Source organism: Neofelis nebulosa, chromosome 4, assembly GCF_028018385.1.
Source record: "Neofelis nebulosa isolate mNeoNeb1 chromosome 4, mNeoNeb1.pri, whole genome shotgun sequence".
NCBI classification, from domain to species: domain Eukaryota; kingdom Metazoa; phylum Chordata; class Mammalia; order Carnivora; family Felidae; genus Neofelis; species Neofelis nebulosa.
This window is the reverse complement of record NC_080785.1, coordinates 11774120-11799112: the sequence shown is the minus strand read 5'-3', so window position 1 is coordinate 11799112 and position 24993 is coordinate 11774120. Positions and strand designations below refer to the sequence as shown.

The following is a 24993-nucleotide window of genomic DNA, read 5'->3' as shown; positions in this document are numbered from 1 at the left end:
CTCATCAGGGAGATACAAATCAAAACCACACTGAGATACCACTTCACACTGGTCAGAGTGCCTGAATTGTTAATTCAATTGTTAATTGTTGATTGTTAAACACATGTTGATGAGGATGTGGAGAAACAGGAACCCTCCTGTACTGTTGGTGGGAATGAAAACTGGTACAGCCACTCTGGAAAACAGTGTGGAGGTTCCTAAAAAAATTAAAAATAGAACTACCCTATGGCCCAGCAATAGCACTACTAAGACTTTATCCAATGGATACAGGAGTACTGATTCATAGGGGTATATGTACCCCAATGTTTGTAACAGAACTTTCAACAATAGCCAAATTATGGAAAGAGTCTGAATGTCCATCAACTGATGAATGGTTTATATATACAATGGACTACCACTTGGCAATGAGAAAGAATGAAATCCTGCCATTTGCAGCAACATGGATGGAACTGGAGGGTATTATGCTAAGTGAAATAAGAGAAAGATATCATATGTTTTCTATCATATGTGGAACTTGAGAAACTTAATAGAAGACTGTGGGGGGAAGGGAAGGGGGGGGAAATAGTTACAAACAGAGAGGGAGGGAGGCAAACCATAAGAGACTTTTAAATACAGAGAACAAACTGAAGGTTGAAGGGGGGGCGCAAGGGAGAGGGGAAAATGGGTGATGGACATTGAGGAAGACACTTTGTAGGATGAGCACTGGATGTTGTATGTAAGCAATGAGTCACAGGAAACTACCCCCCAAACCAAGAGCACACTGTATACACTGTATGTTAGCCAAAAAGAAATTATTGCTCACTTGAAAGAGGTTTAACTAATAAGCCAATAAGAGTAAAAATAATTAAGATAATTAATATGGAAAGGTAGAGAGGCAGAAATGGGAAACAAAGAAAAATGAGACAAAAATAGCAAGTAGAAAATTGATAGATTTAAATGCATGTTACTTATAATATTAAATTAAAATGGCCTAAACACAGTAATTAAAAGACAGTGGACATCATGTAGGATAAATAGAAAGACCCAAGTATATGTCTTCTAAAATCAATCTTTTTAATATAAAGACATAAATGGATTCAAAGTAAAAAGATGAAATGTATATACCATGCAATACTAAAATCAGAAAGCTGGAGTGATCATATTAATATCAAATGAACTAATCAGCAGAATAAGGAGTATTACCAGGGAAAAAGTAGGACATTATACAATGATAAGAATATTGATTAATCAAGAGCACATTAATATTCTAATAATCTAATAACAGAGCTATAGATACATAAGAAATAAAAAGACAAATCCACCACTATTACTGGAGATGTTAACATCATTCTCCTCATATTTGTTAGATCAAGTAGACAAAAACCAGTAAATATATAGCAGACTTGAACAAACCTGACCTAACATGTTTAGGACATCCCACCTGGTAACAGAAGACTATGAATGTCAGTACATGTAAAACAATTGAAATCATGCAGAGTATTTTCTTTAAACATAATGGAATTACATCAGAAGTAATAAACCTCTAGAAAAAACCCCAAATATGTGAAAATGAAACCCCATTCTTTTAAATAGGCTGTAAGTCAAAGAAACCACAAAAGAAGTTAGAAAAATATTTTGAATTGAATAAAAAGAAAATATAGTATATAAGAACTTTTATCTGTCGGCTAAAAAAGAGCTTAGAGGAAAATTTTAATCATTAAATGTTTATGTTAGAAATGTCTCAGGTCAATGACTCAAGCCATCACTTTGAGAAACTAAACAGAAGAGATCAAATTAAGCACATAGAGTGAAGAAGGAAGAAAATAAAACAAAAAACAATTTAAGAATTCCCCAGAAAACACAACTGAAAAATTCAATGAAACTAAAAGTAGTTTAGTTTCCTTTCCTTTTCTTTGAAAAGTTTAATCACATTGAAAAGACTCAAGCCAGACTGATCAAGAAACAAAGAGGAAAAACACAAATAACCGTACCAAGAATTAAAGGGGGCGTATTCCTATAGACCCATCAGACACTGACAAAATACTGAGGCAATATTTTTAACTGATTTATATCAATCATTTCAAGAAGAATTATTTCTTAGATGAAACAGATAAATTTCTGGAAAATAAAAACTATCAAAGTCCTTGTAAGAAGAAATAGGTAACCTGGGGCACCTGGGTGGCTCAGTTGGTTAAGCGTCCAACTTCGGCTCAGGTCATGATCTCACAGTGTGTCTGACAGATCAGAGCCTAGAGCCTGATTCGGATTCTGTGTCTCCCTTTCTCTCTGCCCCTCCCCTGCTCACACTCTGTTTCTTTCAAAAATAAATAAACATTAAAAATATTTTTTAATTAAAAAAAAGAAGAAATAGGTAACATGCAAACTTACTGTCTATGAAAGAAATTGAATATAACAGTTAAAAATCTTCCCACATGGAAAACTTCAGGTCCACTAATACATTTTATGAAACATATAAGGAACACATATAGTGTTAGTTCTACATAAACTCTTCCTGAACGTAGAAAAGAAGGAAAACCCACATATTTTTATGAAGCCGGGGTTACCTTCACACCAAGACCAAACCAAGGCATTAAAAGAAAAGAAAGCTGTAGACTGTTAAACTTCATGAACAGACATACAAAAATTCTAATAAAGTATTATCAAAATTCAGTAATTTACAAAAATATAATAGATCATGACCTTGGGGAGTTTATGCAAGGAACATACATTGGTTCAACATCCAAAAGTAAACCAGTGCCTTTCATTATATTAACAGACAAAAGGAGAAAACCAGTTAATCTTCTTAATAGACACACAAAAAGCTAGTTAATATAATTCAAAATTAATCATTATAAAGGTCACTAAAAACTATAGATGGGAACTTCTTCACCTAATAAAAGGTATGTACAGGGGCACCTGGATGGCTCAGTGAGTTGAGCATCCAGCTCTTGGTTTCAGCTCAGTCATAATCTCATGGTTTCATGAGTTCGAGCCTGCATTGGACTCTGCACACTGACTGTGCGGAGCCTTTTTGGGATTCTTCCTCTCTTCTTCTCTCTCGCCCCTCCCTTGCTCATGCTCTCTCTGTCACTCTCCAAATAAATAAATAAATAAATAAATAAATAAATAAATAAGTAAACTTAAAGGTATATACAAATAACTTACAGCTAACATCTGCTTAACGGTGAAAGACTGGGTGATATCCCCTCAAAGATTAAGAACAAGAACTAGATGCCCATGCTCATTATTTTCCTTCAGCTGGATAAACTAGTCCAAGTGGCAAGGCCAGCAAAAGAAATAAAGGGTACAAATTAGAAAGAAGGAAATAGAATCATTTTTATTCTCAGGCAGAGTTATCATCGTAATGGAAGTTCCCAAAGAATCTACAAAAAGGCCCTAGAATTAATAAGGGAGTTTGGCAAGGGTGAAAGTTGAAAAGTAATATTTGAAGTATGTATATATCACTATTCTTGATATAAATATTTACTTAAAAGTAGTGGTGCTTCAGTAAACATCACTGAAAATGGGGGAGCAGGGAATCCCAAGACTCCATTTCTCTATAAACATAGCTAATAACCTTTCAAAAACTTTCAGAATTAGCTTTTGCAGAACTCTGGGGTCTAGTAAAAAAAATGGCAATGACAGGGGAAAGATTAGTGAAGAATGATGCTGTTGCATGGCGGTAACATGGGGCTGGGGCATTCAAGTTGCCCACCCATCATCTCCCACCTCTCCGACTGTCGGTAGCCATGAAGATAACAACCTACAGCATCGATGCAGGTTGGTAGCCATAAGCAGCATTATGGACCTTATTTTCAAAGAATTTTGGTTGAGTGTGTTGCCCTATCTGGCAGCTACCTGAAGGACTGACATAAAGCCTTACTTTTGCTTCCCTGTCTTGAAGTATTCTCAGGGCTGGGATGGCTTCCCAGGTGGCATTTGCCAATAGTAGTTAAAGGCAAAAGAATTGGCCACAGCAGCCTGAGGCTAGGATAACTGTGGAGATGAGCAGTAGACAGGCTGGCATATTGGGAAGGAAGAGGTTGGAAAAGGACATACATGGGAGAACAAGGGCTTTTAAAACCTCAAGTCTATACTGGAGAATCGAGAAGACTCCACGCATGCCCAGGGCTGAACATATGCATAGAAAAAGCCTGGAAAGACCCTAAGATTTCACCCCGGGTGACCATCAGGCTCTATACACTAAGGAATGAAAGTCAAGGCAGAGTTGTATATGGCCTGAGTAGGGGTCGAAAAAGTGCCCCAAACAGAACAGTCCATCAAGAGATGAATAGATAACACACCGTGGAAATATCCATATATGGGGATATTCCTCAACAAAACCAAAAACGAACAGCCCCTTACTGTTAAAAAGTCTGGATCTAACACAACAGATGCAAGAAGACTGACAAAAAGAAGGCAGATAGCCAAGGGATCTGGGGACCTAAAGAACAACATGACAGTGAGCTCCTTGGGTTTCCTTATTGCTTCCAACATGTCCTAGACCGGGATCTGCATAATTCTCCAACCTGCACCTGCCAACAGGTACAAATGGGGGAAAACAACAACAACAACCCTCCAAGCAAAGCCTGGAGAGCTGAATTCTAGGATAAGATAGTGCCAGCGTGTTGTAGAATATAGTGTTTGTATCAGCTGAACATCTCCAAACTCTTCGGGGGATTATTTGTATGAAGTTCAGATCCCAAACCTCTTCTTTAAGGGATAGTTGCCTCAACAGTTCATAAAACCCTCTCACAGTAGATTCACATTCCCTGTTTTTGAGGGAAAAGTATGTCTCCCGCCCTGTTCAGTCTCCTTAGCGCACAGCTACAACAGGTGAACAGAACAGTTAGCTCAACTGTTATTTGGTGGGTACTCTGTCATTTCTATTGCTGTTAGTCACCACCACATCATGGTATATTTAAAATCAATGTTGGAGAATTTATGCATGTTAGGGGATGTCAGAGTTCTCCCAGAACTTTGAGATAAATTGAGGCCAGTGATTTGAAAGCCGGACCTTATTTTTATTTGCTACAATAATTTTGCTTTATACTTGAGCCTTATAAGAGAAATTATATTAAAGAGTACTTAACAGTCATTTAAGAGTTCTTAATTTTAAGGTAAAATGTATCTTTTCCTTTAAAGAAACCAGAGTGTATAATTACCATGATGTCATGTTGCAGACTGAATTGCTTATAACAGCCAATGTTTCCATTTACCATTTCGTGAAACCACAGTGAATTTGACAGCTTTTCATAATGTGAGGGCTACTTAAGATTTCAGCAGGCTACAAATATATAGTAAAATAAAGTTTTGTTCCAGAAAGTGAAATATTGGTCAAGTGGTTCCCAAAAAGGCAGCTGACAAAGCAATGATGATCACATCACAATAAATGTAGTAGGCGCACAATTATGGCATAAGCATTTACAGCAAAAACTTATTTAAAACTTTACTGAAGTATAGCAACATAACTCTACTTTGAATACTATCTCCCTTAGAGCAGTGATATGATTGTCTTGCTTCAAGTAAGCTAAAGATTGAATAATAATTGAAAATCTGTAAATGGGGGGATTTCAAAGTAGTAACTTTTCTTTCTTCGTTGTTTCAACAAAGAAGAAATTCAAATCTGGTTCTTTTCCAAGCGTGGGGCCGTAAGTGGATTTTTCCCTGTATGGAATGACTGTTCTATAAAACAAATAAGACTGCCCCAATCGGCAGGTGGCAATTCTCATGGCTCCCACGAGAGACCTGAACTGGCATCATCAAGGTGCTTTCCTCTTGGGTCTTGGCAGAGAGGTAGAGAAAGTCTTGATACCATTTAAAGCCCTCAGAATCCAAAGCTCTTCTGGGCGTGGTGGGTCTAAGACCACTGCAGTGTCCACCGGGGCAGGCAATGGGTGCTGTGGTCCGGGGGCGCTGGGGGAGCCGGCCTGGTAACGCATCAGGCACAGGTGTGATCCTACAGCCGGGGGCTCACCTCTCGTTTAGTCCTGGCTATCAGCCTGGAAGCAGTTGGGTAATCCGTGCCCATTTACTTCTAGGTTTAGAGAGTGGGTTCCTCACATCTATTCGGTGCCTGAATCTTTCTTTTCTACTTCTTCCTATTCTAGAATCAGTGAAGAATTTCTTTTCACGTTCCACCCCAGCAGAGGCTGCTGAGCCAAGGTAAGCGTCTTCTCTCAGAGCATCTCTGACTATGCAGGCAGCTCTCTTTTGGACTCCCACGGTGTAGCAGTGTCTAAATCCTAGATGTTTAATGCTATTGAGCCTCTCTCTTGTACTCACCCCCCATTCCTATCAATTGGTCAGGGTGATACTCTAGTCTTTCACACTTGTAAGTGCAGCCAGGTGTGCAGTGAGCAGAGCACACACTCCCCCTGCTACTTTTGAGGGAGCATCGCTCAGTGTAGGATCAGAAACAGGCACCCCAGATTCTGATCTCAACCTACAGGTCCCGACCATGCCTTCTGGGGGCCCCATGAGGCAGGCTGGTGCCTCTTCCCTGTAAGTCGGTTGTGATGGGGTTTACAAAACACGGTACTCTTGGCAGGGGCAGAGGCTATGTTTTCATCAAGTTTTAACTACCGAAATCTACATTTGTGCAGACTCCGGACAAAATGAAGAGAAAGTGCATACACAGCAGGCACAAGACTGGAAAAAGGAGCTAAGATGTTTGATTCCAAATCAATGGGAGAAATCTGCTATGACGTGTAATAAGTTTGAGTACACTCTAAAGGGGTAGAACCTATCATGAGTGAAAAGTCACAAATCGTATGGTAAAATCATATGTTCACAATAAACACGGTCAGTTCCTCTTACTAGCATGCAATAATTAGTTCATATACTCTTTAGTTTTTGAGACATAGGAATTTCTTTCTTTTTGAAATAGGAATTCCTTCCTTCCTCCCTCCCTCCCTTCCTTGCTCTTCCTTCCTTCCTTCCTTGCTCTTCCTTCCTTCCTTCCTTCCTTCCTCCCTCCCTCCCTCCTTCCCTTCCTCTTTCTTTCTTTCTTTCTTTCTTTCTTTCTTTCTTTCTTTCTTTCTTTCTTTCTTTCTTTCTTTCCTTTCTTCCTCTCTCCCTCCTTCTTTCTTCTTTCTCTTTCTTTCTTTCTTTCTTTCTTTCTTTCTTTCTTTCTTTCTCTCTCTCTTTCTTTCTTTCTTTCTCTCTCCCTCCTTTCTTCTTTCTCTTTCTTTTTCTTTCTTTCTTTCTTTCTTCCTCTCTCCCTCCTTCTTTCTTCTTTCTCTTTCTTTCTTTTTCTTTCTTTCTTTCTTTCTTTCTTTCTTTCTTTCTTTCTTTCTCTCTCTCTCTCTCTCTCTCTCTCCCTCCTTCTTTCTTCTTTCTCTTTCTTTCTTTCTCTCTCCCTCCTTCTTTCTTCTTTCTCTTTCTTTCTTTCTCTCTCTCTCTCTCTCTCTCTCCCTCCCTCCCTCCCTCCCTCCCTCCCTCCAGTTTCCCCTAAGAATGCAAAGTTACTCATGTAATTTGTGAACATGTATGTCTGCATGTTTATCTTCATTTCTTTAACAAACACTGTAACTTGGCTGAGTGCTCTCTGGTGTGTGTCTTCAAGTGTCTGCTAGGAGGATGTCTTCCAACTAGTCTCTCGATCTCTGGTTCACCAGCTCTGTCCATCTCCCCACATCAAAAGCCAGGGTAAAATACTAGAATGTTATCAGCTGCTGAAAATATTCAGCAACTGTTTATTGTCTATGCCACAGGGAAATTTCTAAATGCCTTAATATTTCATATGGAAGTCTCTATGATCTGGCCCTTGGCACCATTTGTCTCTGTCTCATCTGTCTGTCTGTCTCTCCATCCCTTTTCTACTCATTCATTCTCATAATTTCCCCACTCACACAGCAAATAAGTCTAACTCAGTTGCTTCCCTGAAACTGCCAGGCTGTTTCATTCTTCTATGCCTTTGTTCGCTGATTCCCCTGCCTAAAATGTCTTGTTTTCTCACTTATTTATATTTCAAGACTCAGTCCAATGATTGCCTCTTCTCTGATACATTTACCAAACATTTCTATATGTTTATTTCTGGTGTGTGTGTGTGTGTGTGTGACTGAATATGTATGTATGTCATATTATATTTTTTTAATTTGGGTTCATCTCTAATTGTGCCTATAAGAAATTTCAGTACGATTAGAAAATATTTCCTAGAATAGACATTTGAAATATGAAAACATGGTGACAGGTTTCAAATCTGGTGTTGTCCTCTGTGTGTGAGTCAGCCTGGGGGGTGAGGCCATGTCTTCACAGGCCTCGGCTTGCCTGTAATTCTGATCTCATCCCTCTCTGACTTGGAAATGTTTCTTTATGTGTCTAAGCCAGTGTCTTCTGGGAAGTTAGAATAGCAATACCTGCTTAGTATTGTTTCGTGGATTAAACTGGATGTTGTATGAGAAGCACTCAGTACTGAGCAAACTTCTTAGCACCTAGTGCGTGCTCAATAAATTATCGCCAGAGAATATCCTGGACTGATTGCTCAAGCTTCATATGAAAATGAATCAAAACACCACCCTACCAAATTCTTGCCCATCGCCGTTTCTTCAACGCTGAGGAAAATGCCTGTAAACATCCCAAGTTTTCCCCATCTTACTAAATGGTGTCCCTTCCCTGGAACAAGCCATATGTTGAGATTCCTCCTTGATTTCTCTCTTTCCCTTATCTTCCATACTCAACCCATCAATTACCATTAAAGATTTTTCTAAAACACATCTGAAATCTACCCACCTCTCTGAAACCACCGTATTCAGGGCTACCACAACCTTCTCTGAACAGCCTGCAACCAAGCTCACCACCAGTCTCGCTTCCAGAGACTTGTGCCCTGACAGAGTTATCTTATGCACACACAGCACACAGCGGTGGCCCCACTCAGGCAGTGCTGTCCCTCCTCAGCAACTCAAAGGGCTGGGTCCCTGGAATCCTTCTCTGCCTGAGTCACCTCTTCAGAGGTCACAGAGAACATCCCCTGATCACATTCATATCATTTTGTATGTTTTCATCTTCATACAGAATATCTCAAGTTTTATTATGCGTTTCTTTTGGTTTGCTTATTTTATTTTATATATATATATATATATATATATATATATATATATATATTTAAAATATTTTTTAATGTTTATTCATTTTTCTGAGAGAGAGAGAGAGACAGAATGCGAGCAGGGGAGGGTCAGAGAGAGAGGGAGACAGAATCTGAAGCAGGCTCCAGGCTCTGAGCTGTCAGCCTGGAGTCCAATGTGGGGCTCAAACCCATGAACTGTGAGACCATGGCCTGAGCTGAAGTCAGAGGCTTAACCAACTGAGCCACCCAGGCACTCCATGTTTGCTTATTTCAAAAACTCTCCTCCCAGAGATTCCAGCCCCACCCAAGAGGACTTAAGCTCCCCGAGAGCAAAGCCTGTGCTTGCTCTCCACTCTGCTTGTTCACAACTGCTCCTCTCCTTCCTCCTGTTAGCCCAGGCGCCCCTTCCTAGTGCCCTAATAGGAGGCGAGAGTCCCTTCACATGTGTTGTCATTTACAGTTTATGTAATATTTCATTCACATCGTTTCATTTGGGTTTTCATCCACAGTGACACAAGCTGAATGAATATTAGTGTTCACATTACAAAAGAGAAAATTGGGTTTCAGGGAGGATAAGATGTCAAGGTCAAATAGCAAACCAGGCCAGACCTGGTACTTGACTGAGAGTCAGGTCTTTGACACCAAAAACATAACCACCTGATCTCAGCACTCACGTACCTCACGTGATCGTCATCAGCTGGTGACAGCTGCATTCCCTTCATGGTGGAGGGAAAGGATGAAATGGTATGTGAGGGATAAGTGAGTTGTAAGAAAGAACGTCCAAAGTACTGTGTAGACGTGGGCCAGGAGCGCCACACATATCCTTTGGAATTGGCAGTGGTAACATGAAACTTGGAGACTGGATCCTGTTGAATGGGAAGACAGTGTAGAATATTAGAGTGTAGGCTTTAGACGTAGACTTCAATGTGATTCCTGCCTTGTTACCAGTGGGAGGTTGGGAAGTTGCTTAATGTCTTTCCAAAACTCAGTTTCTTTGTCAGTAAAATGGGTATAACAACGTGTAGAGGCTATGTGAGATTTAATTACATTAGTGCATAATGTACCCAGTGTATGGCTTAGCCTATACTGTATTATGAATAAATGATATGTTACTATTGCTCATCAGAGAAGGCAAAGGATGGATGATTCTGTCTGGACTATGGACTCTGACCAAGTGATCTCCCTCCCCGCCCCCCCCCCCCCCCAGGAGAGCTAAGTCTTGTGTCTCTAATATGGAAGTGGAGAACCAGACTCAGGTCACCAAGTTCATTCTTGTGGGATTCCCTGGGAGCTGGGCCATGCGAGTAGCAGTGTTCCTGATGTTCCTCATCACCTATGCTCTGACAGTGGCTGAAAATATGGTCATCATCTTGTTGGTGCAACAGAACCGGCCACTGCACAAGCCTATGTACTTCTTCCTGGCCAACCTGTCTTTCCTGGAGACCTGGTACATCTCCGTGACGGTACCTAAGTTGCTATTTAGTTTTTGGTCTGTGAGCAATAGTATCTCCTTCACTCACTGCATGATACAACTGTACTTCTTCATTGCGCTCATGTGCACAGAATGTGTGCTCCTTGCGGCCATGGCCTATGACCGTTATGTGGCCATCTGCCGTCCACTCCACTACCCCACGATTATGAGCCACAGGCTCTGCTTCCACTTGGCTCTTGGCTCCTGGGCCATTGGCTTTGGCATCTCCTTGGCTAAGATCTACTTCATCTCCCGCCTCAGTTTCTGTGGCCCCAATGTCATCAATCACTTCTTCTGTGACATCTCTCCAGTTCTTAACCTCTCCTGCACAGACATGTCTGTAGCTGAGCTGGTGGACTTTGTCCTGGCACTGGTCATCTTTCTCATCCCCCTCTCTATCACCGTCCTGTCCTATGGATGCATCCTGGTTACCGTTCTACGCATGCCCACCGGAAAGCAGAAAGCATTCTCTACCTGTGCCTCCCACCTCGTGGTGGTAACCATCTTTTATTCAGCCACTATTTTCATGTATGCCAGGCCCCGAGCCATACATGCCTTCAACATGAACAAAGTAATTTCCATCTTCTATGCCATTGTCACCCCTGCTCTCAACCCTTTCATTTATTGCCTAAGGAACAGAGAGGTCAAAGAGGCTCTGAAGAAACTGGCCTATTGCCAAGCTATCCGGTTGGACTAGTCAATTACAAATTATTAGAAAGAAATTATTTGGTTCAGCGCTCCATTCTTTCTCCTTTAATGCCTGAACTGATACTACTCATGTCATCATTCATCATGACATCACCACATCCCCATCAGCCCAGGTGCTTGGCTGTGTTGTGAGGTCTGCATCTGCACACGTGGTCTGTGGTCTAAGGTCATACCCCTTGTATAGAGAATCCTTTTTGGCTAAGACCTAAAATGGGGTTTCTGAGACTGTGTCTAAATTCCCAACTGTGTTAAGTGGGTGAGCAGGTTGTCAGCATAGGCGTTAGCTGTTTGGGGATCTAGCAAGCATGAAGGGTTGTGGGCCAACAGATTTGAGATGGCTTCCCAACTGAGACAGAGGCAGCAATGTCCTCAACAATCTCATCCTGGATGTTGTTTGGGGAGTCAGTCTTGGTGGTAAAGACTAGAGACTGCTCCTTTAGTTTCCCCAACACTTTTTGTAAGTAGCTGGTTCCCTGTATTTCATACATTTATGCTTCAAAAAGCTAGAGTGCTTTCTGTTATCTGCGCACAAACTATACCTAATACAATTATCATTTGTCTTCTGACATAACTTATACTGTTGCTTGGTAATGAATTTCACATTTCCCTTCTAGATTTACAGTATGTCTGTGTTTATTTGTATCCTCTAGTAGATGAGCACAAAATAAGTGAGAAATAAATAAATATCATCAAATATACTATTTGTTGAAGGAAATGTTACCCTCGTTAGTCATCTATTCTTCTGATCTCAATGTTCTCCTTCCTCTTCAATCTGCTTTCACTCCGCCTGGCCGTCATCTCTCAGCATGCCATCTCAAATAGAGGCAACTAGTCCAAGTTTAGGATTTGGCAGATTTCCATTCTATGCCACAGTGATTCTCAGTTGTCTTACTTGTTTATCTGATACTCTTCCTAGTAATAGCAGGCTTTCTGATCAGAAGTGCCACACACCCACAGAAGGGTATAGATGTGCCCATTCTTGGTTCACAGTTTTGTCGATGGCCAAAGGGGCCGGCCATACTTTGAGCTGCAGTCAATACAACATGCTAATGTCAGCAGGAATTTAAAGATTCCATTAGAATAGTTAAAAATAGATTGACTTGTACCATTTGCAACATCCACCTAAAAACAAAATACTGTTTTCAAAGATCTTTTCTCTCTCTCTCTCTCTCTCTCTCTCTCTCTCTCTCTCTCTCTTTTTCTGAAGTAAGAGGCATTAGGTAGGATTCTTAGCTACATTTTATAAACTTACAGGACAGAAGCTTAGGAAGTTAATAACATACAATCACAGTGAGGAGCAGAGGTCAAAAGCCCAGACCTCCCGACTGAGACCTGGGTCTGTTCTTAGCTCATAGGATCTCTCTAGAGAGAAAACATGCTTCTTCAGCAGATGGAGTGTGGAAACTAAGTGTGTAGGGGGGTATAATTAGCATCATCAATTGCTATACCTGGAGAAACAACAAAATGACAATGGACAAATGTGGAATATATTCCTCAGGAGAGCAAAGAAACCAAGAAATAATGCAAGCCTGCCTTACCGTAGAGAATAAATATACAAAAGGAATGACTCTCATAATGGAAATGATTTACTCTATTCTCCTGGAACATATTTTGGTTTCTTGATGCAATACAGAAGGGGTTATAAATATATTTCCTTTTAAAGCAAAACATAAAGAAAAGTGACTATTTTCTGAGATAATTCAAATAAACCAATCATAATGGCACAGTCTTATCAGGCTATGAAATGCGTGCATTGAAAAAAAAAAACATAAGTAGTGAATGCAGGATAAAAACAGCCAACTGGCTGCTGACAAATTATTTGTTTTTATCATGTGACCTGGGACAAACCACCTAAACTCTCTGAAACCCTGATTCTTCATATGTAAACAAATAATAATGCCTGCTTTGCCTCCCTTCTGGAATGGTTATGAAGATAAACTGACATGATTCAAAAGACTTTGATTGTTCAAGATCTGGGCCAGTGTAAGATCTAAGCAGGCCAAAACTTGGTTACAGTTTATGTGGGGGAACTAACTGGGAAGTCTTTGTAGACCTCCCAAACCATCCTGTATGGACTGAGCTGCACATACTGCAATCTGGGAGACTCCAGGTATAAGGGCTGTTTGTTTCTTTATTATTTCTCATAAGTGTCTGAGTAAGAGAGGGTGTGGAAGTAGGATTTCTTCACAAATTCTATTAAATTGTGTTTCAAAGAGCAGATGGGAATCTGTAACGTCACTGTGACCTCTTTGTGAGGTCAACACATGAGCTAAGCAAAGTGGGGGGTGCAGATCAGATCAATGTAGGATAAGCCTCAACAGAGTTCCCTCTGTTGTATATGTATCATATACATAGAGCACTGTTACAGATAAATGCACACAGAGGAGCATCATTTGTGAAGGGAGCCACATAAAGCAAGGTAGACATTTCAAGCAAGCCTGCTTGAGGACAGGCAACCAGCATGTGGACTCTGGTAGTCAGTTTTAACAGTTTACCTAGAGACCAAGCCTCAGGATTCAGTTATGACCATCCAAACCCATCATGGAGTCCATCAAACCAATAAAAAATGTATCTTTGAAACAAAATATAAAAACTTGTGACCCTCATAGATAGGAACAGAAGGCAGACAATACATTTGTACATACAAAAGGCATATGTAATATACATAATGTCGCAGGTTGGAAGGTGGCTCCCAGAAAGATTTGTCCCATCCTCGATCTGGATCTTGTGATTATAAACTGACTCAGAAAAAGGGCCTTAATAATATAATTAAGTTAAGGATTTCCAATTGAAACTTTCTTGGATTATCTGTATGGGCCCTACATCCAATGACAAGTTTGTTTTAAGACAGAGAAGGGGCAAAGGCAGAGGAGAAGGCTGTGTGAACATGGAGTAGCTTGGATGGAAGCTTCCACAAACCAAGGGACGCTTGCAACCACCAGAGACTGGCAGATAAGGACAGAGAGAGTCTCTTGGGCTTTCGAAGGAAGCGCAGGTCTGCTGACCCCTTGACCTTGGACTTGTGGCCTCCAGCATTGTAAGAAAGTACATTTGTTGCTTTAAGGTACCAGGTTTGCTCTGATTTGTTATGGGGGCCCTAGGAAACCCATATTTATACCAATTCAGCTGGAATAAGCACCATGGTGGAGGGAAATATGGGAAGTGTAGTAGTAAGTGTTGGTGGAGATTTGAAATGTTAAATAGGATGGTTACCAAAACCGTCACTGAGAAAGTGAAGTTGGAGCAAATATGCAAAGAAGTTAGGGAGCAAGACATATGGCTACTTGGGCAAAAAACATTCCAGACATAAGACACTGTTACCAGGAGCAGGGAGCAGTTTGAACTTGTTGCTCGAAACCACAAATGCCCCATGTGTTACTCCATTTTGGTTGCCTAGAACCCTCATATACCTCATTCCCCAAGATATACTTTATAATATGTTTGTGCTTAACAACAAATCCTCCCCCATTATCCCCCACCCCCCCCCCCACCAATTCTCAGTGGATAACTCATCCAGTTGAAGGTCTAGGATGATGAGGTAAGAAGCAGTCCTCTCTGTATGTGCACACACAGCTGTTGTTGTTGTTGTTGTTGTTGTTGTTGTTGTTGTTGTTGTTTTAAAGCTATTTCAGATCAGGGGTGCCTGGGTAGTTCAGTCAGTGAAGCGTCTGACTCTTGGTTTCAGCTCACGTCATGATCTCATGGTTCTTGAGTTTGAGCCCTGCATGGGGCTCTGTACTGACAACGTGGAGCCTGCTTGGAATTTTCTCTCTCCCTCTTTCTCTGCCCTTCCCCTGCTCGTTCTCTCTCTCTCTCTCCCTCAAAAGAAATAAACTAAAAAAAAATTGTTTGTTAATTAAAAACGATCTCAGATTAGAAAACAGCAAAATGACAATTTCTTGATTTTTTTTTTTTTGATATTATGCAGACCCTTTTCTAATAAGCCTGCTTGATCCTAATGTAACGTTCGTGGAGAATGTTGCCATATGTTTGACAGCTAACAATTTACAACAGACAAAGCTACGGAGTTTAGAGCCCCATAGGGTTAGAGGTCAACTTGCAGACACTGGTGGGATGTTATAATTTTGCAGCCTCCTTAGGGAAGTTAAACCAAAGCTGATGTGTAAAAAGTTCACCAGGCCTCGTTCTATCTAACTTAATAATTACATAGCTACTCTTTTACTGGTAGAGTATGCATTTCTGTTCTGCAGTGCCTTTGGAATAACCTCATTTGTCCCCTGTCTGCTGTTTCTCTTGCTAGCAGGTTAAGTTAATACTGGCACAGGTCTGCTATTTGTCAGAGACTAGATTTGGGGCAGTGGGCCAGGCAGGGTAAATGGCGAATGAGCAGTGTGGTGATGGTGTGTGAGTGGGGAATAGTTTGGAGTCAGCCATCTTGGAAGGTCTAGACAGAGGAGGTGTTCTGCACAAAGCCCGAACCTGGAGAGGGAGCCAGTCATGACAAGTAGAGCATCGTGACTGAAAAGTGCAGACTCTGGGACCAAGTGACCTGTCTCGAAGCTGGTTCCTCTTGTATAAACTTGGGCAAAATGATTATACCTATTTCATCATCTCGTTTAGAAGATTGAATAAATCAATATGGGGAAAGTCCTCAGATTAGTTCTTGGCACAAAGTAACTTCTCGATAAAGCACTTAGTTTACTTTGACTTAGGGCAAAAGTTTTATAGGCAGAAGGAATATTGAGTGCAGAGGCTTGTAGTGAGAGCCAGAGTAGCTGGAAAAAGAGTAAACTTCTTTTTTAAAGAAGGCCAAATAAAGCTGGCATAAAGTCAGACCTGTGAACTAATCATTCCAATGTAGACATTTATGCCTTTGTGTGGAAATAATTAATGGGATGTTTAGTGCAACGCTGTTTATAACAGAAGAATTGGAACAAGAAAACCCCAGAGTGTTTAAAAAAATAGTTAGATGGAGTAAAATATGGCTTATACTTATGATGGAAAATGTTGTACCTAAAAAAAAATGGCAAGGAAAATTGGCTCATGATATATTGTCGAGCAAAAAAAAAAAATAGTTTACAAATAACTAATTACAAAAATGATGTGCATGAGGATCCTATAAAAATACATGCATATGTGGCATATGCGTGCTTCCATGCAAAGACAGAAAAGGAGGCAGAATTAATAAGCTTTAGGATGCAGAGGAGAAAGTAGATAGGTCAAATATTAATCAAATGGGGGCACCTGGGTGGCTCAGTTGATTGATTGTCTGACTCTTGATTTTGGCTCAGGTCATGATCTCAGGGTCGTGGGATGGAGCCCCATGTTCTCCCTCTCCCTCTCCCCCTCCCCCTCTCTCTCCCTCCCTCCCTCCCTCCCTTCCTCCCTTCCTCCCTCCCTCCCTCCCTCCCTCTGCTCCTCCTCTGCTCATGCTCTCTCTCTCTCTCACTCAAAAACAGAAATCACACATTAAAAACAAATTAGAAGATTAAATAAATCAATAGGTTTAAGAGCCCAGCAGTATTTGAGAGAACTGAGGAGGCTGTTACGTTTTGAACGTGCTGCTTCTCACGTGATGCACTCATCTTACATCAAGATCAATGAGTAGTAAATGTATACAGAATGATCGTGCTTCTTTACTTTTGTTCACTGCCAGATTCTTCTGAGGTCCAGAAGCATCTATGGACTGGGCCAGTTATGGGCTGGACTAGTTATGACCCTAAGTCTGTACAGAGGGAAACGTTACACTGAAGCATGAAATTTAGGTTACGTAAGACTTCGGCTATATGACCGTGTGCACACAAAGGTTGTCTCTGGTTTATCTGATGTTAAAAATGTTGAAGCCTCAAACAGTGGTGCAAATCTTCTAGACCAGAGCAACTTCATCCACCTCACCTTTTGCTAGGAATGTTGTCATGGTAACGGTGGAGCTCAGAAGCAAGAGCAGGCTAAAGCAGCTATTAAAACTCTACATAAAACGTATTTAACGTGGGGAACGTTTCCCTTTTGATTCATGGTTAGCCCAAGACATGGAAAGATTCCACATCTACTGAGACCGTGTGGTCAATAATAATCTAAAGAAAAAAATCTGGAGGTACAGATACAGAATTTAAGAAGTGTTTGTCTAGGAGGGGTTCCACGTTTTTGTCTTTTTTCCTCCTCACCTGGTCCTCCTTTCCTTTTCCACTTAACTCATATCTTCTTCTTCTTTTTTTTTGCCTGCATAAAAATGCTGCATTGCTTGTTTCTAGGATAGAATAATCCCTTTGAATTAAAACGCTGCTGTGCTTCTGTCATACTCCTCTTTTTTAAAAAAAGGTTATTTATTTTTGAGAGAGAGCACACACAAGCAGGGGAGGGGCACAGACAGAGGGAGACAGAATCCAAAGTAGGTTCCAGTCTCTGAGCTGTCAGCAGAGACCCTGACGTGGGGTTCAAACCCACTAACAGTGAGATCATGACCTGAGCTGGTTCGAACCCACTAACAGTGAGATCATGACCTGAGCTAAAGTCGGATGCTTAACTAACTGAGCCACCCGGCCCCCCTGTCATACTCCTTTTAAAAACACTCCAGTGTTTCCAGCCACTGTCTGCAAGAACGTGGTCCTTAGCTCGGTCAGAGACTCTCTGTGATGGCTCCTGCCTCGGCTTCCTGCCTCAGCACCTGCTTCTCCAGCATTTTTGCCAGGCACGCCCACCTGGCACTTCATATTCTCGAACTTGTAGTTTCTACAATGCAAATGCTGTTTCAGCCACCCGACCTTTACTCTGGCAATGTCCTGGGCTTACAGCATCTTCTTTCTCCAGCTTTATATGAGGAGTGTTGTTGTTGTTTCTTCTCCCTTTCTTCTAATTCAGCTAAGGCATCATCTCCTTCAGGGAGATTACTACCCAGTAGCTCCTTCTCCTGCCTGAGTCACAACCGTCTGCACCATATTCTCTTCTCTGAGCTCAGAGGAGCAGGAATCATGTCTTACTCACCTCTGTGTCCCCAGCATCTACCACTGCACCTGGGACGTGGACGTTTGATCCACATTGTTCATCTCAGCTGAACTGAAGTAAGGGAGAGTCTGTGCTTCCGAGAAAAATGAACTAAGAAGTTTCCTGGGACCATGCATGCTTTTCCTCCCCAACGATTCCCAAGGTCTTTAAAAGGTTCCTCAGGAATCCCAAAGATCTATACATTTTGTACCTATTACTAGCAGTCTCAACAGACACCGAGCCATGGGTTGTTTGCATTAGACGGTGCTCCAATCATAACACTTATTCACCAGATCTCGGAGCTTTTTCAATCCCCAGTAAACACATTGCATGCTACGAGAACAGAAATTGGGAAGGGCTGCTGTTGCTGACCAGAAACACTGGGTTTACAGAGAGAGAAACTGTAGCGTCTGCTTTTGAAATTCAAGAGGTTCACATTAATCCGCTTCACATTCCTTTGTAACCCACATGAGCAAAACTGACTCCAGTTTTCTCCGGTTGTTATCCAGTTATTATCTGTGTTCTAATTTGTCTTCCCCTCCATTTCACCCCATCTTTCGCTACCTTCCCTGCCCGATGTGCTTGGTCCCTGTTGCCTCCATTCACCTTTAAGCTGTCTCAAGCCCTCACATGAAAATGCCAGCATATTCCTTCACCCTATCCCCATCCTCCTATTCTCATCAAGTAGTCCCCCCCCCCGACCCAAGCAGATGTATTTTTAAAAAATCACTTTATTGAAGAATAATTGACGTCTAAAGAGCTGTATGTGATTAATGTATACAACTCAATGAGCTTGGGGATAAGTGTACATGTGAAAGTATATCACCACTGTCAAGGTCATAGACATGGCCATCACCTCCCAAAGCTTCCTCCCACCCCCCTTATTATTGCTATTACTATGAATTATTGTTATTTTTGTGGTAAGAGTGTTGAGCATAAGATCTGTCCTCTCAAAAACTAAGTATACAATGCGGTATTGTTAGCTATGGGCACCCTTTTACTGTCAACTCCCCATTTTCCCCTTCTCCTGGCCCCTGTCTATCACTATCTACTCTCTGCTTCTATGAGTTTGTCTATTTTAGATTTCACATACAGGTGAGATCGTGCAGTCTTTCTGTGCGCAGACATAACTTGAAAACACGGTGCTGATCACGAAACTGTGGAAAAGTCCTCAATTTTGTTTCATTATCTGCTGAATGAAGTCCAAAGACCTTAGTTTGAAATTCGATACCTCCACTCTCTGCTTCAACATGCTTTTTATTTTATGATACAACAAATTGAACCCATAACCCAAACTTAATCTAAAATACCCCAATTCCCTTGAAGACCACTGCCAATTTCTTTAGCTGGAAATGGCATCTGCACCCTCCGAATGTTCTCATTTCTTACTTGTATTATGGTTTTTACATTTTTTTAAATGTCTCATTATCCTTTTAAAAGCATCCACATATGGTTTGTCTTTGTGTGGTCTCAACGCTCACACAGTGCTCAGTAAATATTTGCTTAATAAGGTATTTGGGGTTGATTTCATAAACATTACTCCAAATGTGTCCTCCGGGCTATGCATTAAGCCATTTATTACTAAATATCTGTCCACTTTTAAAAGTGGGAAGGGCGCCTGGGTGGCTTATTTGGTTAAGCGACTGACTCTTGCTTTCAGCTCAGGTTGTGATCGCACGGTTCTTGAGATCGAGCCCTGTGTTGGGCTCTGAGCTGATAGCCCAGAGCCTGCTTGGGATTCTCTCTCTTCTTCTCTCTCTGCCCTTCTCCCCCAAGTGCACATGCATGCTCCCTCTCTTTCAAAATAAAATTAATAAACTTTTTTTTTTAAGTGGAAAAAAGATCTATGATTTACCATAATTTCTTTCACAAATTATAACTGCTGTGCCTAACAGGCTACCTGTTCTGATTATTCATTTCTCTAACTCGCTTTTAAAAATGGTCAGTTTTTTCAAGAAACGTTTATTTGGTGTTGGTACCATCTAGTGGGATATATGAGTAATGCTCAACAACCAAATTGGCTTTGGAGAGCTAGTACTGAGACTGCCTTGAAGATCATTGGGTCTAGCACTCTTCATTATACAAATAATAAACAGATTTTCAAAATTTAAGCAGTTTCTCACAGCCTCCTTAAGGCTGAGCATCTCTTACACGAAATGAACTTACCTGGGATGCTACAAATCATAAAACATGCTTCCTACCTCACATAATTAACCACCAACACAGGGACATAAGACATGAATATGTAAAAGGTGACAATAAAAATATTTGAATTATTCAGTATGAGTGAAAACTGCTTGGTAAAATATACAGACGAAAATCTCTATAACAATTAGAAGAATAAGAAAAATGTGCTAAGAGCACAGTGAATTGAAAAATAAGGTTTCTAGAAGAGCTGAATCCGGAAAGCTGTGTAAGCAAAGATTTGCACAGCCAGCGGAGCAAGGAAGGAGCATTTAGTGCAATGAAAAGTATAGGACAAAGACCTACTTAGGGGACACTGAACATAAGAATAAGATGAGGTGATAGCAGAGCATTAACTTCTTTAAGTGACGTGGAGGCTGATGCAAATAAAATAGAAGTGCTTTAGGTCATTTTGGTCTGAGAAGGTAAACAAAAAATCAGTAACTTGAATCACTAAATTGAGTCAATCTTGTGAATGCACTCAAAGGCAACATCTTGGAGTTTGGAATTTAACTTCTTTTAAATAACAGCGATTAGATTCAAAAGTTACCTGTAAGGGATAAATTAAAAAGACAAATATCCTCATGTTATATGAAGAGCACTTGTAGCTTATAATATGATTCACACATTGATTCAAAGGTGTTGCCTTTCAAATAACCTAAAAGGAGGCAAACAGGTTGTGTTTTAGCAAATTTGTTAGATGATCCACAAAGTGACCCTGATGACAGATGCTGATGTTAAAGACACAGGTGCAGAGTTGGAATAAAATTGGTCATGAATGTATGACAACGTGGATGGACCCAGAGGGTATCATTGCTAACTGAAATGCGCCAGACTGAGAAAGCCAACTAGCATATAACTTCACTCATGTGTAGAATGTAAAAACAAATGAATAAATAAACAAAAAAAGCAGAATCAGACCTATAGACAGAAAACAAAGTGATGGTTTTGTCAGAGGCCGAGGAGGTGGGGGATGGGCACAATGGGTGAAGGGGAGTGGAAGGTACAGGTTCCGGTTATGGAATGACTGAGCCATGGGAATAAAAGGCACAGCATAGGGAATGCAGTCAATGGCCCTGTGGTGGTGTTGCATGGTGACAGATGGTGGCTACAGTTGCAGTGAGTGTAGCACAATGTATAAACTTGGCTCACTGTGTTGTACGTCTGAAACTAATGTAACATTGTGTGTTAACTATACTCAAAAAAATGCATGAAATTGAGTTGAAGAAATATTGTATCTAAAACATTCCATACTAGTGAATATTATTTATGACTCAAATAAATATAATTAAATGAATCAATTAAATAGAAGCTTTAAAAGAAAGGAAACGATAACTAAGCTAGGTTTGCCTTCTTTTTGCATTATTGGGATTGCTTTTTATTTTGTCTTGATTTCCTATGTGTTCTGTATTCCTCACATTTAACATATGTTCCTTTTATCATCAGAAAAACACATGATTTCAAAACCGAACATAGCGAAAGGCTCTCTGCATTTCATCTTTTAAAAAAATGTATGCATTTACCCTGGCTTAAAATCGAGGAGTATACGGTAAAAAATACCTCCTTTGCTTCCCTGTGTCTTGGGAATGGATTTGGCTTTCTGGGAGATAGAATGGTACAGAGTGAAAGACATAAATCCAATTTTATTATTGCTCTCATACATTTAGTGGTTTCAGTCCATTTGTTGTGTAATCCATTTTTGCATCACTGATTTGAGATACCATTTTCATCAGAAACACATTCCAATATCTATTTGTTTACAGTCATTTATTCTGATCCATTCGCGTGTCTCTCTATCCATGTGCCGGTAACATGTGGTTTAATTACTCTAACTTGGTGAAGTTTGAAAATACAAAAATGTCCGTCATCCTCATAATTTTTCTCTTTGTATCATTTTATTTTATTCCACTATGATAAGTGCGCTCTTTAATTCCCCCATCTGCCCACAACCCCCCTTTGATAACCATGTTTGTTTTCTCTAGTTAAGGGGTGCCTGGGTGGCTCAGTCGGTTGAGCGTCCGACTTCAGCCCGGGTCATGATCTCGCGGTCCGTGGGTTCGAGCCCCGCATCGGGCTCTGTGCTGACAGCTCGGAGCCCGGAGCCTGTTTCGGATTCTGTGTCTCCCTCTCTCTGACCCTTCCCTGTTCATGCTCTGTCTCTCTCTGTTTCAAAAATAAATAAACGTTAAAAAAAAAAAAGTCTGTGTCTTGGTTTCCCTCTCTCTCTTTCTCTTTTTTCCCTTTGCTCATTTGTTTTGTTTCTTAAATTCTACATATAAGTGAAATCATATGGTATTTGTCTTTTTCTGACTTACTTATTTCACATAGCTTAATACAGTCTGGCTCCTGCCATGTCGCAAATGGCAAGATTTCGTTCTTTTCTATGGCTGAGTAATATTTCAGTGTGTGTGTGTGTGTGTGTGTGTGTGTGTGTGTGTGTGCATATGTATGTGTGTGTGTGTGTGTGTGTGTATACCACTTCTCTTTTAAAAATATTTAATATTTATTTTTGAGAGGGAGCACAAGCAGGGGAGGGACAGAGAGAAAGGAGACAGAATCTGAAGCAGCCTCCAGGCTCTGAACTTTCAGCACAGAGCCCAATCCAGGGCTTGAACTCACTAACCATGAGATCATGACCTGAACTGAAGTCAGATGCTTAACTGACTGAGCCACCCAGGTGCCCCTATATTACTTCTTCTTTATCCATTCATCAGTTGATGGACATTTGGGTTGCTTTCATATCTTGGCTATGGTAAATAATGTTGCAATAAACATTGGGGTGCAAGTATCCCTTTGAATTAGTGTTTTTGTATTTTTAAAATAAATATCCAGTAATGTAATTCCTATATCGTAAGGTGGTTCTATTTTTAGTTTTTTGAGGAACCTCTGTAATATATTCCATAATGGCTGCATCAGTTTACATTCCCACCAAAAGTGCATGAGTGTTCTTTTTCTCACCAATACCTGTTGTTTCTTGTGTTGTTGATTTTAGCCATTCTGACAGGGGTGAGATAATATCTCACTGTAGTTTTGCCTTGCATTTTCCTGATGATGAGTGATGTTGAGCATCTTTTCACATGTCTGTTGGCCATTTGTATGTCTTCTTTGGAAAAAAAAATGTCTGTTCATGTCTTCTCTCCATTTCTTAACTGGATTATTTGTTATTCAAGTGTTGAGTTTGATAAGTTCTTTCTATATTTTGCATACTAACCCTTTATCAGATAGGACATTTGCAAATATCTTTTACCATTCCATGGGTTGCATTTTAGTTTTGCTGATTATTTCCTTTGCTGTGTAGAAGGTTTTATTTTGATGTAGTGCCAGTAGTTTATTTTTGCTTTTTTTCCCCCTTGGCTCAGGAGACATATCTAGAAAAATGTTGCTATGGCTGATGTCAGAGAAATTGCTGCCTGTGCTCCCTTCAAGGATTTTTATGGTTTCAGGTCTAACATTTAGGTCTTGAATACCTTTTTTTTTTTTTTTTTTAGAAAGAGAGGGCACAAGTGAGGGAGGGGCAGAGAGAGAGGGAGAGAGGGAGAGAGAGAGAGAGGGAGAGAGGGAGAGAGGGGGAGAGGGGGAGAGAGGGAGAGAGAGAGAGAGAGAGAGAGAGAGAGAGAGAGAGAGAGAGAGAAGCAGGGCTCATGGTTTTTGTTGTTGTTGTTGTTGTTACCTGAAGTGGGGCTCAAGCTCACCCGATGTGGAGCTTGAACTCATGAACCGTGAGATCATGACCTGAGCTGAATTCAGATGCTTAATTGACTTGCCCTTAGGTCTTTAATCCATTTTGAATTTATTTCTGTGTATGGTAAGAGAAAGGGTCCAGTTTCATTCTTTTGCATGTTGCTATCCAGTTTTCCCAACACCATGTTTGAAAAACTGTCTTTTTCCCATTGTGTATTCATTCCTCCTTTGTTGAAGATTAATTGACCATACAATTCTGGGTCTATTTCTGGATTTCTGTTCTATTCCATTGATCTGAGTGTCTGTTTTTATACCAGTAGCGTACGTTTAATTGCTACCGCTTTGTAATATAACTTAAAATCTGGAATTATGATGCCTCCAGTTTTGTTTTTCTTTGTCAAGTTTGCTTTGGCTTTTTTAGTTAGGTCTTTTGTGGTTCCAATCAAATTTCAGGATTGTTCTAGTTCTGTGAAAAATGCTGTTGGTATTTCAATACAGATTGTATTAATTGTATAGATTGTTTTGGGTATTGTAGACATTTTAACAATATTTTTCTTCCAATCCATGAGCCTGGAATGTCCTTCCATTTCTATGTGTCATCTTTAATTTCTTTCATCTGTGTTTTATAGTTTTCAGAGCACAGGTCTTTCCCCTCTTTGGTTAGGTTTATTCCTAGATATTTTATTATTTTTGGCACAATTGTAATAAGGTTGTCTTAATTTCACTTTCTGCTCATTCATTATTAGTGCATAGGAATGCAACAGATTTCTGTACGTTGATTTTGTACCAGTTCTAGAAGTTTTTTGGTGGAGTCATTAGGGTTTTCTGTAGATAGTATCATGTCAGCTGCAAATAGTGGAAGTTTTACTTCTTGCTTACCAATTTTGATGATTTTTATTTCTTTATGTTGTCTGACTGTGGTGGGTAGGACTTCCAGCACCTGGTGAATAAAAGTGGTGAG

General features: G+C 40.4%; 1 protein-coding gene across 1 annotated transcript; it reads left to right on the top strand.

The window, feature by feature from the left end:
- The first annotated feature begins 10278 nt into the window (after positions 1–10278).
- On the top strand, positions 10279–11214 carry LOC131508363 (olfactory receptor 6B1). Its single transcript, XM_058723465.1, has one exon. It carries the CDS (start codon positions 10279–10281, stop codon positions 11212–11214), a length of 936 nt encoding a protein of 311 aa, XP_058579448.1.
- Positions 11215–24993: the final 13779 nt, after the last annotated feature.